The sequence below is a fragment of the Botrytis sinoallii genome, assembly GCF_014898435.1.
Source record: "Botrytis sinoallii strain Bc 23 chromosome Unknown BSIN_009, whole genome shotgun sequence".
Lineage (NCBI taxonomy): Eukaryota > Fungi > Ascomycota > Leotiomycetes > Helotiales > Sclerotiniaceae > Botrytis > Botrytis sinoallii.
Genome location: NW_024066036.1, coordinates 244866 through 263538, shown reverse-complemented (window position 1 = coordinate 263538; position 18673 = coordinate 244866). Strand labels below are relative to the sequence as shown.

Below are 18673 nucleotides of genomic sequence, written 5' to 3'. Positions count from 1 at the left end.
AACACAACATACATTCTGATTCAATGCAAGAGCATAACAAGCAGAATAACCTGACTTTCAGCCTGGAACGTCATGGCATCGCATACACAGATCCCGGCCAGTAAGTGTCCGTCAGCATCATTCGTTAGACAGTGGCTTCATTGCTGATGCTTAGTCAATACAATCACAAGTCACTAGTCACGAGACTCGAAGTTTGGGCGTATATTTATTTGTTCTTGACATAATACTCTGATTGCTAGCAATATGACTTTGAGAAGCTGCACTGAAGGCAATTAAGCCTTACTTCGAATGATTTGTGCCACGCTCGCAGTGGAGTCCAATCAGGTTACTGAAATATTGAGTATAGAAGAAGAAACGATAGCCGGGTAGATCGTCAGAATCAGCCTGATCCAAACCTTCTCTTGCTCTCCAAATGTCTGATGGCATGAGATGTTATTGAAGAGACTCACCTTATGGAGTGCATCAACTTTTTGTCCCTTGGTCGTCTTAGAACACAAACAAGATTGCTGTTTTTCTCCCATTCAAATGATGCCCCCATTCGTCAATCCTCGATTCTCTACGCCTACGCAATATCTTAGAAAACAGCATTGTGTTTGTTTTGTTCTGGTGATTGACTACGGTTTTTCCTTCATACTTGCTGTTGTATCTGCTTTGGCTGTTTAGATAATGGAAGAACTAGTATCCAACCTTCAAAACTATCCAAGTGTTTGAAATGGGGCCAAGATGCTCTCATATAGCTCCTTGCATTGTCAATTGTTCCTTCACACATCTTGAATGAACTTTCAAAACACCCTTACATTCTGCAGTAAGCCAACACATGATGAAAAGTACACAAACTGGCTAACTTCATCGAACTTCCCTTTAGAATTGGTGCATGGAATAGTTTGCAAATGGAAAACAGATTGTGAATGTATGTAAAGGCTACACCGTAAAGAAATTTCTTTTCTTGCCGTATGCATTTTCTTTGGCTTCCTGTACCATATGCTTGCATGGTCATCATGTACATAAAAAAACCTCTGAATTGGTCAACCTCTATGAAGTAGTATGAAATTGTCCCACTAAAGAACTTATGAGGTGCACCAGATAACCTGTGCAAGTCTTTCTAGAAATTCACATTGTGAAAAAACATGGAAATGTACCTTCGGATTAGCGCCAATTAAATTGCCAGAAAGAACGGACTTATGTTTGGGTGATCTATTCCAGAAAATAATTCACGGTCTGAAGTTGAATGTCTCGTTTTTGTCTAGCAAGCTGCTGTAATGTTAGCCTAGCGTTCTAAGTGTTTCTTTTTAAGACAGCAATCAGGTCCCTTCTCTAGACTAGACTCGGCTCAAAAGAATCTTTCCACAGATAATCCGACCTTTTAATACTTCTCAATCAACAATTATAATTCTTTGCTTCCCATCATTGAACTACCTTGAAAAAACAGTCGACTATTGGGAAAAATTTACAACTGTCCACCTATCTAAGACTGACACTGTAGCTAGCCTTTTTATTCTTATACCAAGAACTATTGTAAACACTGCAACTAAGATATACGAAGTAATCAGCAATATGTCTTACAATCACAACGGAGGAGATAACCTCTCTTGGTACATCAACCAGCAAGTCTCCCTTCCTATCGCAATTTCGACTAGCAATGATGTAGCTGGTAAGTTCCCGAATCTGTCGATGTTTTCTTCGCTTCCTTTCTCTACATCGGGGTCCTTGGTTTCTAATTGTGTCTTATAGAAGGAGTAAAAGCCACTGCAAGCACTGACACGTCCTCAACGAATCCGACCCCCACTGAGTTTCAAACAGAGTGGCCCTATGAAAACAGCCAGCATGTAGAAGGTTCATCTCAAGGCTGGTACCCGACCTCGGATTTACGCCAGAATACCGCGGTCCTACCTCAAATGCCACGATCGCCTTGTCGATATAGCTCAAATATAGACAACTTTGATACACAGGTCAATGGAGGACTTCCAAGCATGACAGGTCTTGAGATATATTCTACTCCTGACGAGATTCTATACAATCCGAGCCTCCAGAACGATTTCGGAAGTGCTAATTCTTCTGTCTCGCAACAAGATACGCCATTAGGCGAATTCTCAGACGAATATAACATGGACTCCACCACTACTGGCTTCAGAACACCAGTCCCATCAAAATATCAGACAAATACCAATTCATCTGTTGGCAGTGATACTCCTGCAGGTTTACAATCTTCAATTCAGGTTGACAATCCTCCCTTTGGTAATTCCACTCAGTTTGCTAGCAGCACCCAAAATGGTGAAGCTCCACAACAAGAGTCAACGTCTCAAGGTGAACAATATCAAGCTGTATTTTTCAATGAAATAATGACAGCTCAACTTAACCGTCCACTGAGCGCGCCACCTGCAGGTCACTGGGTATTGGAACAGGGATTGGAAGAGGGACTTTCATACACTGCCACTGGTCTCGACATACCGTTACCTTTGAACCATTTGCCTAGAGCGACGCCGAAAATCGTTCCTCTGGCATATTATGGTCACTGGGAATACGATGGCTCATCAACAGGCCCGGAGATTGACAGCGATGTCTCGATCTTACAACCATCCAATGACATCCGAAACGATCCTTCCGGTACATTGGGTCAAGATACTGGAGCTGTCCAAGGAACGCAACCCCAACAGCAACCGTCGCAGAATAATGACCTAGGTCAAGATGCTTCTGTAAATATATCAGCGTCATTTCAACAAAGTAATGTATCGAGCACGCGTTCACCGATACAATCAGATAGACGTAGACACAGCGATCCAGCATCTGTCCCAGCTCGTGGAGCCAGAGAGTCACAACAAGGAGTACGGGTTCCAAGCCAACTTTCGGAGCAAGCTGCACAGTATCAAGCTCCTTCTATCAATACACCACGAGCACTTCAACAGAGCGGTGCATTAATCGAGGACGCACTAGGAGCTATGGGTAGCCGCAGGCTCAGCGACACTTCTCCCGTTCCAGCCCAAGAGCTCCATGATACAAATCCATCGCCTACTGGTTTCCGTACCGAGCCTTGGCGAATGAACAAGGAACAAGCTGCGAGTCAGTCTGACCGTGTTGCACAGCAGCCAAGTGAGCACCCTGTAGCTGTCCATGAATTTAACAGCAGTTATCCTGTTGGGCCTCATATGACGTTCGTATATCCCGAGCGTTCAAACCAAAACATCTTTCAGCAGCCAGCCAAGCAACGTGAATCGGCATCCTTTACGAGCGGTAGTGCCAGATTGAGAGAAATTGCGAGACCTCCAATGCAACTTCTTGCATCTGCTCCGCCAGCTGTGACACCACAACAGCAGCCCACACAGAGAGACAGACAGCCAAGACAGTCCGATAGACAATCTGCGCAAGCGGGTGCTCCATCTACACAGCAGAGCCAACGTGTACCTCGGCGGAGACCACATCGATTCCATATTGGTCCACAGGCAGACTCCCCACAGGCTCAGGGGACCGGTTCACAGCCAAGAATCCCACAAAACCGGTTTGATCGCAAGCTTCCAAGTCGATTGAACCCCAAAGCTGCTGCTTTTTCCAACGTCGAACCAGCAGAAGACTTCATGAAGACGCTCTCCAAGATGCATTTTCTAGATAAAGTGGCATGCGTTGATCGATTGATGCGTGAAGACCTCTTCAAAAGTTACATGAATCCACATCTCTTCCGAGAGTACAGCACAGGTCATGAGGACGGTTTGAAGTTTGATCTGGAAAGGCGTATCAAGGGTGAATACCATGGTATGATCGAAAATACAGGGATAAAACATGAACGTCAAAATCTCAAATGGAAGACCACGTTTGATGACAAGCAGATCGAGAACGAGCGTCGCAGGAGGGAACTTGCTGCTCGTACAGCTGCCGGTGGTATGACGACTGATACTTCTGATGATATTGGAATGACACCCGCCGGCAGCAAGCGCAGGCATCAAACACTAGCATCGGCTCCGGATTCTCACTATGAGATTGACGACGACGATGTGATTGAGTCCGACGATGGCTCCGATAACTATCCAATGGTCCATCCTCGCAACTCGCCAAAGAAGCCTCGAACTTCCGAGCCAACATCTTCAGGACCAAAGCCTTCAGATATCACGGATAAGTTCTGTTCGCATGCTGTCGAGAATATTCCTTTCCTTCCTGATCCCATCCACAGTCAATTGCGCGTTCTCAGCACTGAGCAACTCATCATCCCAGTCCAAGAGTATATCACTCAAAATGGTGAGATCGCCGACACGAATGTTGAGCACTGGCGTGCTTGTGCAGGACAGGCTGCTGGCACCGAAATGGAGCAAGAAATGGCCTGCACACATTGCGCTGACCACATGCAAGATGGTTCTGTACCCTTTGCAAGCTGTGTCGTCATTGGCGCAAGCATTCCGGCTGGAAAGCATTTCAAAGGTGCTTGCATGAATTGTGTCTATCTTGGTAAGGATCAAGATTGCAGTCTTCGAGAGGTCGAGAGTGAGGAAAATGAAGCTCAATAAATTTGAGGTCAATAGGCTGGGAAGCTGGAAAGCCGGGGGGGGGGGGGACCTTCTATTTGAGGTCTATGAAGTCGAAATGAGGTCGACTTAAGTTCTTTGGAAATGGGTAAATTCTTTGTTCAAAAAGGTTGTTTCAAGCTTTTTGAGGTGTGGGATTTTGCAGTATTCACTTTCATTATCAGAATCGGTTGATTGTATTCGGGGCGAAGACCTCGGATCTCGGGACTATCGTACCCACGAGAAAAGGATGTCCCGTGAGGAGTATTCCATGGGAGCTGAGCTGAGCACGAGGACTAAACGTTACTCTTGCTGTATCTGAAAATTGGTAGGCGTTTTGATTTCGATCTGTATTAAGTTACCACCGCAGTCTAGTTTAAGGCGGTGTGTTAAAAAAAAAAAGACAATATGAGACTACCTATTGCACTGTCCTAGCTTTCTGCTAAGTAACATCTCGGGAGGATATTTACGTACTGATTTAGTTTCTAAATATCAATGAAAAGTTTCTGTCCAGGCAAACATGCAAGTGAATCATACCCGACCATAACTGTGCGCATGCATTCCTTAGCCACCTTTCCGTTTGACCTTGAAAATTTTGTAGTTTTATTATCAAGGTAACGTCGAAGGCCAGAATAGTCCACTTCTGAGGCGGTTGAATGACACCAGAATACCTTTCTGCAGTTTTCACCCTTGACATTCCTTCTGCATTGGGATCGCAATCATATTGCCGGAACCGATGCAGGACCCTCTGCTGTGAACCTAGAAACCCTCTTCAATTGACTTGATAAAATTGATTCTTCGGCATTGTTGCCGCTTTCCTTTCTCCTTCATCATCCCTCCTTCATGATACTGTCCCGGCTAGGAATTTTTTCGCCCTATCCGTAGCCTTCGTAATGCATTTCCGCTTGCATCGATGGGGAAAACACACAAGCCGAGAAAGTCAACGATGAGCAGTATTCGCCACACCCAATACCGAGTAACTCCATTTCGCACAAACAGAACTTCAGTACAAGAAGGGTAGCTATTGCTTTCCATTCATTTCTCTGGGGTTTGGCGCTCACTCGTAGAGGATTGCATTCGACGACTGTGAATACCCAAGAGCTTTCCGTTTGAATCGCCTTTCCACAATGCAAAATAACCCTAAATTTCCTACCCAGAAAGAGAATCTAGGGTTTATGCCGGTATCCTCACATGCGGTGCGCGAATCTCTCATCTTGACTCCCCCCATTCCACTCACATCACATTCTTCTCACCGCACTCATACACCTAAAACTTCCCAATTCAACCCCCAAGCAAACGATTTGAGTCTCTAGAACCCATTTCACCTACTCAACACATGAAAACAACAAAATCAATCCGAATACCAACGTTCACAACATCATTTCCCTTACCCTAGCTGCACCGGCTAACAAACGGCTAGTCATAATCCATACAACACAGTTCATTCGTCCTTCAACCCATAAAAGAACAATCACTTCGCAGCCCAAGCTAAAACTTAAAGCCTCTCTTCAAGATTATACAGATTTCAAAAGTCTTTACCCAAAAACAACCATCGTAGTCAAAATAAACTCATCACCCATACACCGGTTCCCACACCTCACCGGCAAAAAATTAGCCGGAGCCCCTTGCAATAATCGGCTAATTTTCATTTCCCCATGGCAATCCACAACTCCATACCGGCTAATCCCCCACAACCCCCATCAAAAACGTCATCTCCTATCCGGTATGCGTAGATTTTTTGATTGATCAGAAATGCCGGAGCGGATGGTATTTTGGAGGGGAGTTTTGAATTCCCACGCACGCAATTTGGAGGGGTTATGATGTTTTTTTATTCAACGGGGAATTTGGGGATTCGGATCACCATTTTTTACGGCTATGGTTAGATGCGGTGGATTAGAGCTGTCGCTGTAATGGCGTGCTCAAATGCACGTAAGACAAATATGAATTATGATCCCACAATGATGTGTATGTACAAATTAGGTAGGTAAGTTGTTGTATGTTTATTTAGATTTATTTTGTTTCGCTGAGCTAACTGTCTAGTAAGCCGAGTTACACACCATGCCGTAGCAGTAATTGTGAATCTAAGCTGTAAATCTACCAGTAGACTTGAGAGATGAGAACAGGAGGAATTTCACTATCCGGAACTCCAGTTATGCTTTCATTCAATCATCCATCATCAACCACATCCCATCGTACCATCTTCTTCCACCAACACATTCAAATATATACCAATCCCAAGCTATAATATATGTGAAAATTACCTCCCAGAAACAACCATGGCGCGAATTCAATCAAGCGCAAACTGGCGCAAACGCAAAACGCAAGACCAAACAAGAAACGTGTGAGCAGAAATGAACAAAAAATCATCATCAGAAGACAATTCAAGCTTCTGTGCCCACACCATCTTTGCGTTCAGCGCCTTTCCTGTCACCGGCATCCTTGTTGTACTTTTTCCATAATGCGGCAATATCTTCCTTGCTCTCATTCTTCTCCGTGATCAAATTCTTCAACCATTTGTTCTCAGTTTCTAATTGATTGATGCGTCCTTCCAAAGCTGCAACTTTGTCGCTCATAGCTTTCGCTGATTGTTCAAGAGCTTGCTCGCGTTGCTTCTTCTTAACTCGGAAGCGAGCTGAAGCGGCCGTATTTCTTCGACGTTTGTCTTCTTCCGCAGCCATACGTGATGCATCCTCAAAGTCGGGGGATCGTCCATCAGATAAAGACTCAGCTTTGCGCTTTTCTCCAACTTGAGGGGAGACAAGGGCAGATGTAGGAGAGCCAGCGGATGAGGGAGGAGGATTGTAGATTTGATGGTTGGTTTGAATTGGATGAATTACCGAAGGCATGCCATCATGATTACCGAAATTGGTAGGGTGGTTGTTGGTGAAGGTGTTGAAGTCTGAGAAATTGAAATCACCTGAATGGAGCATCATGATGTTAGCTTTGCCTGCTTTTTTGAAGGAGATGCTTGAGAAGGGAAATAAATGTGGAATTATATTATAGATCTGCAGGTAGACTGCAACAAGCGACGGCAAACAGGTAAGAGACGAGGATTAGACCGGAGATACACTAATGACTTTTGGGAAGACAAAAGAGTGGGGCAATCATCGATTATCCTAGTCATTGTTATATGACTACACGTGATATGTCGCCATTGCTCGGTAATTGTGCGCGCTTACCAAGCAGCACAACGAAAGGCTTACAAAGCATGTAAGAAGGAAGGACGGAGGAAAGGGTTCGAGGAACGTTGCAGAAAAGTAATGCAAGAGGATAAGAACTATACCCGTCCTATGCAATCTAAGTGCACGTGGATATGTGCAGGTAAAGGTATTGGCCAAAAGCTGACCAGTGAAACTTCTCGAATAGAGAATTGATCATAGCAGCCTATGTGAAAGGGTCCTATCCCGATATTTTGACATGATATACACACTTGTGCTTAAAAAGTGTGTCTAGTATCCGTCCACAAGATAGAGGGCAAACATGTTCTCCCAAAGATACCGTGTAAAGGAGACAGTCGATATGATAGAAGTACAGAAATTTGACAGCAAAACAGTGGAGAAATGGAGATATCTCTAACCTGGAAGACTGAAATCTATGTCCTTTAAATCCAAATCAACACTATCCGCAGTCGATTGTGCTCCTACTCCATCAAAGTTTGGTGCCTGCAAGACCGAGTCGATGTCGTAAAATTCGGTGTTCGTGAACATAGCCAATTCATCGTCTACATTGTACGTATCCTGATTGGAATTGTGTAGATCTTGTGGTGTTGGGATTGCGTTGAGATTCGCTATGTATTCCGACACATTCGGACCCCGCCGACCATTGTATGCCATCTTGAAGTATGTGTTCGAGAATATGGAGTGACTTTCGTAGCCTTTTCGTCTCTATAATATGGATGTTGCAGATGAAATCATTCGATGGGTGTTTTTGGAAGGGTTGGAAGGTGGGAGGTGATAAAAAAGTTATTCGAATTCTTTTCTTTGTTCTCCGAATTGCGCCCGATTTTTTTAAGCAAAAAAAGGGAAGGTTGAATTGATTATCTCGTAGGTCCGCGGCTTCGAGGATTCGATATGAATGATCGTGGACGTGATTCCCATGGAAATAAAATGGATGATGAATCCCTTCGGTTAGTATGATCTGGGGAGAAGAATTGAGGATTGAAGGTTGGGGATTGAGTTGTCGAGTTGTTAAGTGGAAGAGACCAATTCCGGAGTGATTACGGATTGTGGATTGTGGATTGTGGGCTTTGGTGGGTTTTCGAGATGTTTGGACTCGAAAGTAGCCTGGTTCGAGGGATGCCCCACTCTAGATTGATCGATTGATGACAAATTTCAAAGAGTAAAGAGCAATAAAAGAGCTGCTGCTATTATTCAGCAAAATGATTCACAAAAAAAGAGAGCATCGTAGATCTACGCGAGCTACGGTAATCACGGAAATGGGGGGTTATGAGATTATTCGCTTTCACATACGTAGATCAATTGTCCTCTCCAGCTGTTATAAGAAATATTTTCCAGATTCAATTCAATACAAGTTGAACGTCTCGCGAAATTTGGGGGTCGATGTATCCCTCTCCTCTTGTTGTATTGGTACTACATAAGGCGTGATTACATATTACTCTTCTACCCTACTCGTACTCCGTATCTATTCACCTCCTCTGGCTCTTTCTCTCTTCTTCACAGATTAGAGACAAAGTGCTTGATCTGTGATTGGGCACAGTAATTGATTCTCCTTTGATTGTAATTTCATTCACAAAACTTCACGAGATCAAGTTTTCTTTCATTCCATCTTTCCGCCATTGAGCAGCAAATTAGCAATAGTAGGCTTGAGATTATGACGAGTCCATTATAGGTTGATCGTTTCTTTGAATCCCTCGAGCCTCTCTTTATTGTTGGTCGAGTCTTTCTCGCCTCTTTGATGCCCCTCTCCTACCCCTCCCCACCCCCCTACAATAGACCTACATGTGTTGACGCCTCAAAATATCCTCGGGGTTTGAAAGAATCGGAGCTTTTATGGATATTCCCAAGATATCCCCACCCAATTACATTATCTCTCGCATTCCTACGATACGAAGTACATCGGTGGTAAAGAATGTCATGCGGACTCCATTACACCGAGAGAATAAGAAGTTGCTGCTTTGATTAGTATGGTAATTTTTGGCCTCGGAAGTAGATTTTATTCGCCCAAATGCATTCTATTCACTAATTATCAAGCGGCGCTGCCATTTCAGACGCTCTCAAGCTCAGAGAGGTTACATCTTCATGTAAAGAGGTCTGAGAGGCCGTGGGCCCGTGGCTAAAGCTCCGGAGGTATCCGTATGGTGGGTCTAGAACAATCAATTTCTTGAAAATCTTAAGGTGGGTGATGATGAGATCTATTTTGGTCAAATTTCATGTTGGTAACTTTTATACATCTTGTCGTCCAAAGCCTAGGTGATTCATCAGGTTGTAAAAGACATTGAAGTTCATTATTGCTAAAATGTAAAATATAGAAAGTAGGCATTAATAACTCAGCTCGATGCTCCTGTCTCCTCGTCTTCGCATAAGACCTTATTCCCATTGCGCAATAAAGATTTCCTTGATGAAAAATAATAATGGAAATAAAAGCAACGCCATAAATGTCAGAATATGTATTCTACGGCCTTTGAGATACAACGAAATGCCGATAAATGCGAGAAAGAAGCTTGCAAACGTATTCATCTCCCTAATGGTCCAACGCAGATGGTGCACAATCCCAATGGCAAGACCACAATCTTGAATCACGAGTCTTCCATGTCATCACTGGTACCTTCAGCTTCTTCACTATCATCACTGTTATCGCCGACATCAATGTTGTCGCTGCTGTCGCTATCATCACTAATATCATCATCCTCGCCGTTGTCCTCACTGCTGTCGTCATCTAGCTTTGTCTCTGTCTTCAACGAGAGAAAACGATCCGCGGGCTCAGAAGCACCTCTAGCCCATGCCACTCCCAAGGCATCCAACTGTACAGTCAGCTCTTTGCGTACAGTCTCCCTGACGTTCTCTCGGGTCTCGTCATCTTTCGCGACTGCCCACATTATCATGTTTTTGATTTCTTCTCTGAGGTAACGGGATGTGGCAGAATGCGCCTCTTTCAATAACTCCTCGATATTGGTCGTCATTTTGTTCAGTTTTGCATTGAGCAAGCTTGACGACTCGCGATACATGACTTCATTGCTTCTCTTGATGTGTTCAAGGAGGTGCTCTTTCATCCGGCCAAGAGCTCCTGTTTCTAGAAAATTCATTTATCAGTGACTGTGCAATGGTTCCAGAGATAGAATAATGCTTACTGGATTCCTGGCTACACTTTTCATACGCAGGGCGCATATGATGCTGAATCAGTGGCTCAATTAGTCGATGAATATCTTGTGCTTGACGTTGAGCCGAGCTCAAAGAACCGGATACTGCACTTTTCGTCTTCTTCTCCAGGTAAGGTATCTTAGCCAAGAAATCGATTGGTGATCTGCATGCGGAGGCTTCTGACATGCTTTGGAGGAGGGGTCTTATGTCGGCTGAAAACACTCTAATTGCTCTGACCAAGGCTCCAGCATACCTGTCGTGAATACTCTGCATTTGCGAATTGAATACCTTATCCCAAGGCTGGGCGATTTGCCCCCAGAACGGCTCTAAGAACACACCGGTCCAATCATACATGCCGTTCTTCTTGTTATTAAATTTGCCAAATCTACGGCAAATTGCTTTCCAGGTCTGATAAGAAGTGTCTGCGTTCATGAGTTTCTTACAAGCCTCTTCGGCCTTTTCTGTACTCGCTCGAATGCAGCTTCGTAGAGTTGGGAGGATATCGGTCGTGATGATCTCGCGGATACGCGATATTGCAATAGTCAAAGCATGACTAAAGGTCTATACTAGATTAGATACCAAAACGAATATTGGAACAGGTCATACCTTGTGAAGAGTTTCCAACTTTTCCTCCCGCATTACATTAAGTTTGCGCGTTTGAGACACTGACAGGGAGTTTGGCGAATCGTTTTCGGCCCATGAATTTATACTCACCTTGAGAAGATTGAACTCAGTTAAGAAGGAGTCAGCTATCTTTGCGCGGACTGTCAAAGTAGATGCTGCTGCATACTCTTGTAGTTTGGGGATATTTGTATCTTTGATTGTTGTGAATCCGTTTGGCATTGGGTCTCGCTTGAAGCGCCCACAGAGTCTCTGGTAGCCCTTAGAGGATACACAAAAGATTTGGAGCTGTTCAGTGAGACCTCCTGTATGGCAACCTTGCATTAGCTTCAAACGATCACTGCGAGTATTGAAATTAGAATACGTACGTTGGTACACCAGATCTTTACTTTCCGCTTCGTCCACATTTCCAAGCTGCCTCTCGTCAATGGAATCATCAGACATATCCTGTTTTAACTCTCGCAGCCCATTCTCGAAGTCCATCCTGAGATGCTCTTGAGTGTACCTGCTACGAGCTTGCGTACAGGCTGCTTTAATATCGTTCCTAATCGACTTGAGTATAAGTCTCAACTCAGCGAGCCTTTTCCCAAGCATCTTCATGGCCTTGACATTATGCGCTTTCTTCTTAGTCAAGAGTCTTCTACTTGATATCTCCATGTCTGTAGACTTCGAGTCACCCGATGGTTGGTGCCCATCTCCTGTCCTGTGTTCCTTGGCATGTTTGCGCTTGCGTGATGCAGAACTGTCAGCTTTTGTCGAGTCGACATTACTCAAGAGCAACTTCAGTGCCCGTTTTATTTTTTTGAGTTTAGTAGATTTCTGAGCCAATTTTTGCTGGCCATCTTGTATCTCCTTCAAAATATCTGCTTCTCGGCTCAGAATATCCTTCAAGTTCTTCTCACGAAGCTGCAATGACTCTATAACCTCTTCATTGTTGATAATATCGGTTTTTGTCATGATAAAGGTGACATATTTATCATCGTACTTACCGTCCATGAGTAGTTGTCTTCTGAAGGATTTACCCATTAGATCCTTGGCGACCTGATCATCGATTGCACGAACAATATCAGCCACGATCCATAAGTATGTAAGTTTCTTGGCGTAAGTCTCAGCGACTTGCGTTCGACCTGTGTTAGAGTCTCCTAGGCCAGGCAGATCGACTAATACGAGCCCATGTCGAAGGATCTCAGCCTTTGTGTATATGCGAACACAACGCACCAAAGGCCAGAAGGACATCCCATTTGAGGATTTTGTTTGTTATTTGAATCGATGTATTTGTCGATCTCTCGTGAAAAGGGCTTGGCTTTGCGCTCTGCGATCTCCAATTGGCAATCCAATATATTAGAGACGCCATCGATTTGGTCAAAAAGTTCCTGTGAAGTCATGCCCTTAAGTTTGGAAAGAGTGACGCTAGGCCAAACTGCAGATATCTTCGCAAAAGCGGTGCTTGCCTCGCTACCAGATTTAACAGAAACATCTTCTCCTTTAGTGGCGTTCTTTAGATCATCCAATAAAATATCCATTTCTTCTTTCCATTCCATCTCGCTGATAAACTCAATTTCAGCGCGAAAGGCCTTGTCAGGATCATCAGAGTCGTTCCATGAAATTTCTGTGACCACCGACGTGCTGGCACGCATTGCATTTGCGGGAACCGCCATTTCCTCATCGATGAGCGCATTGATTAGGGATGATTTGCCGCTACCGGTATATCCAAGAACCCCGACAAGCACACGAGGGCGTTTGATGCCACTGAGAATTTGCTCTGCAAGTATGCCACGTTAGTTAAATTCAATCACTCTAGTCAGACAAAAACATACTCGTTTGGTCTTGCCATGTTTTAAACTCAGGAAACATAGCTGTGTGTCCTGCCACGATACCTTCAGCTTTCCTCAAGAAGAGAATACTGTCGTTGACGGCGTTTTCTTTCCTCAAAACTGTGATCGATTCATATTGGGCGGTAGCAAGATCTGTTCCCTCGCTCACCGCTGACGCAGAATCATCAATAATTTCTGTTTTGATCCCACTCTCTTTTAGTGAGACCGCAGCATCAGCATCTGCTTCCCGTTTTTGACTTGTAATTGGTTGACTCATGGTCGTGTGAGATTGGCCCACTTTGAAGTTAGCAGATCCAGCTTAACAAAATTATATGAACTATTTTGTAGAAGTTGAACGCGAAATTTAAAGTAGAGATTCGATGAAGATTGAGGGTGGCAAGTAGGGGAAGAAAGGCTCGTGATGAACAATGATGCAAGATGACGATTTAACGATTTTTCACTTACTGTGAGAAAAAAAGATTATAAATTGTAGAAAACTAAGAGCGAAAGATAAGAACACGTGTGGAGGTCTGTTTGATGATTGTTAGGAAGGTTGGGCAGGAAGCTTTACCTTCGAAGGTGAGAATACTGCGTTTGAGACCAATCTTCAAATTAAACCTGCAGAGCAAACCCTAAGAATCAGTACAGTTACGGTAAGGAACTTGCAAAGGTTGAATAAGGGTCGATACCTTCGTAATATAAACTAAAGAAAGTAGAAATTTGTAACTGGATGGTTGTCGTGATAGTTTCGTTGAGAGTAACAGGAGGAAGAGAGTGAGACCAGGCCAGTTGAAGGGTATACCGCTCGCTAGCGTGATTTTCAGAAGGGGAAGGAGCTCCTCGTCCATTGTTGCGGGGTTAATTAAATTGCTGAAGTTATTTGCAGGAAGGCGTTTGATCTATAATTCGTACGAAGAGATTTCCGTTCATGCGCTTGCTGTTTTCACTAGACAGAGACATTGAAGCTTGATTTCCACGACGAAACTTTTGACGGTGTATTCATAATTTGGTCTAGAATTTGTTATCTGTTATGTTTGGATGGCTCGGAATGAGATGTGCACTTGTCCACCTATCTCAGGGCAAAGGCCTGATGTTGCACTTCAAATACCGATTCAATGTTGTCTGATGAACTTCTTAGGGTGTTTTGTGCGGAGGGCATTACATGATCTCTAGAAGGGGACAGACCTAACGTCGAGCAGTGATCTGGGAAGTGCTATATTCCGAGAATCTATGGAGGGTGCCAAGTTTGTGCAGCTGGTTACTTTCAATAGACAGAACGTGATTTCTTTTCCGTACATTGCCGCCATCTCTAATTCATGGATGACGCCACCATCAATTTGGGGGTCCCCAAAATCTAGTTTTCACGAATGACTTCACACGCCAAAGCACACTATCTAAAGCCGTTGCACTTAGAGGGAGAGTGTGATATAACAATCTAGGTGCCATCGCCATGTTAAAAGACCAAGGAAAAGTGTTGTTATCCAATGCTTTGCACATACCGGTACTCGGATCATTTTGTCCTTCACAATGTCCCTGGAACCCAGATAAGAAATGTTCCAAATACTGTCTACGGGCTCATCACATATGAAGATGGAAAGCCAGGCTAGTCAAAGAACTCGACACAAGTACTTGATCGTAGTAGTGTATTGTTCTCACAGGACGTTTGAGACCACTTCCTCGAACGCCGTTACAAAACCATCTTGGGTTCTCCTATAACTGTTCTAGAACTACCTAGCAGTCTTGAGACTAGTGGACTTTACGATGTTTCAGCCCATGAATGCCGGCAGCTGTGAGGACATATATTGCGGCTAACTCATGATTGCACATTCAATGTTAATCATAAGTGGAGATGTTGGCTTATTTTTGAAGCGGAAAAGCCATTGAATTGTATGCATTCTGCTACTCCGTACGTTGAGGGTCGGTATGATTGACCACCAGGCCAGGGTCCGGTGCTAGTTCCACTATATCAGCTGATCGCGATGATTTCGCGACACACAACGCGACAAACAACACCAAAACGCAACATCAAGAAAGAGATCTGCGAATTAACGAAACCGATAATGAAGGTATCATCTAATTCTGAGATTTCTGTTGCTTGATTAGTATTCACTCTCTTCCATCGATCATGGCCGCAGTATCTATACCGACTACCTCTGCGCTTCCTCCCTCTCAGCTTGTTCCTTCAACGCACCCCTCCGTACACAAACTTCTATCCCGTCTCTCGCGACCTTCCCTCCTCACCCTAGCCCTCGACTGGCTCGACGAACGTAATCAAATCAATACCGCACCATATCTTCTCGAAGCCGACGATTCTGCCTCAGATTATGCGCAAGATCTCTACCCACCTCATGCTACCCTTGGCTCTCTCAGCGAACTCTATACTTCCTTTACAACGCAAAAAGGCAGTAAGCGCGATGTCCTCGATCGAATACTGGAGGGAGACTGGAGACATGGGATCACACTATATCAATTAGCCATGGCGGATATGCAATATCTTTATGATCATCCTACATCACAGAAATGGACTGCCCTGAAAATTGTGCCGTTGTCATCCTCGTCTCCCGACCATGAAGTTCCAAAGGAAGATAAGAAAGATACAGCAATACCTCGATTCCATCCGTCGACATTCTTACAAAATTTACAAAAAGAGGTGCTACCAGATGTAAAAGCTCATTACAATCTCGATCGTCATGCTACTTTACCTCTACTGCTTTTAAGAATCTATATACTGGATTCACCATACAACACATCGCTTGCGCTTTCATCGGGATCTAACAAACCGAGCATGGCATTCGACTCTAGCAAGACGTTTTACATTGCTTTTCCAGATGCTTCGCCATATATTTATGTTTCATTGAGTTCCACAGCAGGGAGCGCCAATGGAGCAACCGACACAAAGAGCCTACGGAAACTGACACTGGATGGAATTCCAAAAGCGTTTAGCAGGCCAAGAGAAAGGTACAAGTTAGAGGGTACTGGATTTTCCACGAAGAATTTGGAGGCGCTGTGTGAGAGGAGGGGAGGAGGAAGGCACAACGCAGCAGGAGGTGCATGGGAAGTTTATGCAGGAGAAAATAAAAAGGACAATCCATTGAATCCGATATTACCAACATCTGAGGACTCATCGACTGGGGAACAAGTGGAGAGCGTTGACAATGAGAAAGCAATACCGAGAAATATGAAAAGACCCAGAGAAGACGATGCGCCAGAATTGGCAAAGAGACGAAAGAATGTAGCAAAAGCACGTTTTGGAAACTCTGCAGAACCCAATGACGGAAAGGGCATTGAAAGACTGGATATTCGCGTCGAAGACCCTTTTCCTTCATTCTTTTCCATAACACCTGAACCAGAAAATGAATTAATCACTGAGCGACAACAAGGGAAGAACAAAGGGCGAAGAAGTACTATCGAAGCTGAGTTTGATAGATTGAATAGAGAGGACAGTGAGGGAAGAAATGAAGCAGAAAGGGGCGAAAGAGGGAGGGATTTGTGGAAGCCAGATATCAGAATAACATTCCAGGGAACTCATGTATTTGCGGGGATCCGAGAATTAGTTGAAGCAGGAATAGTGGACGGAGAGAAAATGCCAGGATGGATGACTGGCGAAGAGGGTGTTACTTTGGGAGTTGTGAGGAGGGGAAGGGTTAGGGGGTTCAAGGGAACTGGCGTCTGAGTGATACTCGTAATGAGTATGTGTGATTATATTGGGAAGTTTCGGACTTTGGTGTTTGGGTGTTTGGGTTTGCCTTGATACCTGGAGTTGGAGGTTTTCTGTTCTCATTGAGGCAATGCAAGAACCAAGATGTTTTGGCACGATTCGTACAGCATTGACTGATTTAGATCATGAGAAGATCTACAATGTCGAATGCGGAACTAACTCAAAGGATGTTGTGACACCAACCCTATTCCTCTATTAGAATGTGAATATGTTTATTTGTTTGCTGTTGTAGTAAGACGTAGAAGCACCTTATATCATAGGTCTTATTCACAGAAGCCTGATCCAACTGTCAAATGATTTATAATTTGGATCTAGATTCTAGCCATCTAATATAATAAGATGTACACAGGCATCTGTAATCAAAACAGACAAACACTACTCACGCTCCCAAGTCGAACATCTTGCAGCTATTCTTCCATGCCGCCTCCCTCAATTCTTTCACACTCACCCCTTTGACTCCTGCAACGACCCACGCTACCCGACCAATCATACAAGGTTCATTTCTACCTTTAATCATTACCCCGTCTACCCATTTCTCCTTCTTCACACTCTTCCAACCCTTCCCGCCCTCGATAGATTTTTCGCCCTCGCTCATTCCTTCCCCTTCTTTCCCTTCCTCGAACCCCTTCAACCATTTCGAACTTGCATGACTAGGTCTGATCTCACACCAAGGCCCATCAGTCTCAATTTGAAGTCTCTCCATAGGTATTGCTTTTACCACTTCCAAGTTCTCTTCTGTTTTCAATGAACAACCATTCACCCCGATATCAAATCCCAAAGCGACCAGTTCCTCCATTTCCTCTTTTGTTCCAGTGAAACTATGAACCACTCCTCTCTTTGGCAACTCTTCTAATCTGGCCTTTAAGATTCGTACAAAATCTTCATGAGCAGCGCGCGAATGAAGAAAGAGTGGTAGATGTAGGCGAGTCGCTACATCGAGTTGCTTTTCAAAGTATTCTAACTGGACATCTTTTGGGCATAGAGTCAGACGATCGTAGTCAAGGCCGAACTCTCCAAATGCTACGCAGTGATTTGTATTTTTCGATTCTAATGCCAACGACTCGAGTTCTTGAAGGTATTTATCCGGAGTATTTGGGGCTTTCGTGAATTGGAGACAGGAACAGGGGTGGACGCCAACGGTTGCGAAGAGTACCCCGGCTATGAGAATCGGCTGTTAGCTTTTGCTACTTCCCATTTTCCACTTCTAAATTTCTAAATTGAAGATGCTTACAATGTTCCTTAGATAGTTCAACAGCCTTTCTAGACTCTTCTAAATCGGATCCAGTAACGATAAGTTTCTGACACCCTGCAGTAAGAGCTCGTGAGATAACAGAGGGCAGATCGGCTGGATGACGTTGTGTATCATAGTAGATTCCAGAGTAGACGGGATCGGTAAGATTTATACCTATCTACTGTGAAAAGACTGATCAGCTATTGTGTCCGCGGTCGAATACATGCTAAAGTCTTGAGCAGGAGAATGTACATCTACATAACGGGGCTTATCCCCTTGCCCAGCTTCGAGGACACCATTGGTAGCTGTAGACATATTGAGTCTGTGACTGTGAATACTCAGTGATGCTGCGGAGTTTAATCGCGGTTTTAGAAAAGAGTTCGTGAACCTGCAAAGTGGGCGAAGGTGATTCATAGAGTGAAATGAAGTACTGAATGTTGAGGAGGTGAAGAAGGCTGTGATGAAATTTGCGGGGTGACAGCCTT

At 44.1% G+C, this 18673-nt stretch overlaps 5 protein-coding genes across 5 annotated transcripts; 2 read left to right on the top strand and 3 right to left on the bottom strand.

Moving 5' to 3' along the window:
- Positions 1-1554: 1554 nt before the first annotated feature.
- EAF02_005695 (uncharacterized protein) lies at positions 1555-4490 on the top strand (the record flags this gene model as incomplete). The annotated part of the gene is made up of 2 exons (XM_038901743.1): positions 1555-1651; positions 1732-4490. 2 exons carry the CDS (start codon positions 1555-1557, stop codon positions 4488-4490), a joined length of 2856 nt encoding a protein of 951 aa, XP_038757960.1.
- A 2378-nt stretch (positions 4491-6868) lies between these two features.
- EAF02_005694 (uncharacterized protein) lies at positions 6869-8320 on the bottom strand (the record flags this gene model as incomplete). The annotated part of the gene is made up of 2 exons (XM_038901742.1): positions 6869-7404; positions 8065-8320. The coding sequence occupies 2 exons, from the start codon at positions 8318-8320 to the stop codon at positions 6869-6871; spliced, it is 792 nt and encodes a 263-aa protein (XP_038757959.1).
- A 1479-nt stretch (positions 8321-9799) lies between these two features.
- On the bottom strand, positions 9800-13516 carry EAF02_005693 (uncharacterized protein; the record flags this gene model as incomplete). The annotated part of the gene is made up of 5 exons (XM_038901741.1): positions 9800-10736; positions 10795-11365; positions 11411-12616; positions 12637-13187; positions 13243-13516. 5 exons carry the CDS (start codon positions 13514-13516, stop codon positions 10243-10245), a joined length of 3096 nt encoding a protein of 1031 aa, XP_038757958.1. The 3' UTR covers positions 9800-10242.
- A 1848-nt stretch (positions 13517-15364) lies between these two features.
- Positions 15365-16912, top strand: EAF02_005692 (uncharacterized protein; the record flags this gene model as incomplete). The annotated part of the gene is made up of 1 exon (XM_038901740.1): positions 15365-16912. The coding sequence occupies one exon, from the start codon at positions 15365-15367 to the stop codon at positions 16910-16912; it is 1548 nt and encodes a 515-aa protein (XP_038757957.1).
- Positions 16913-17143: 231 nt separating this feature from the next.
- On the bottom strand, positions 17144-18602 carry EAF02_005691 (uncharacterized protein; the record flags this gene model as incomplete). The annotated part of the gene is made up of 3 exons (XM_038901739.1): positions 17144-18115; positions 18189-18366; positions 18441-18602. 3 exons carry the CDS (start codon positions 18600-18602, stop codon positions 17337-17339), a joined length of 1119 nt encoding a protein of 372 aa, XP_038757956.1. The 3' UTR covers positions 17144-17336.
- Positions 18603-18673: the final 71 nt, after the last annotated feature.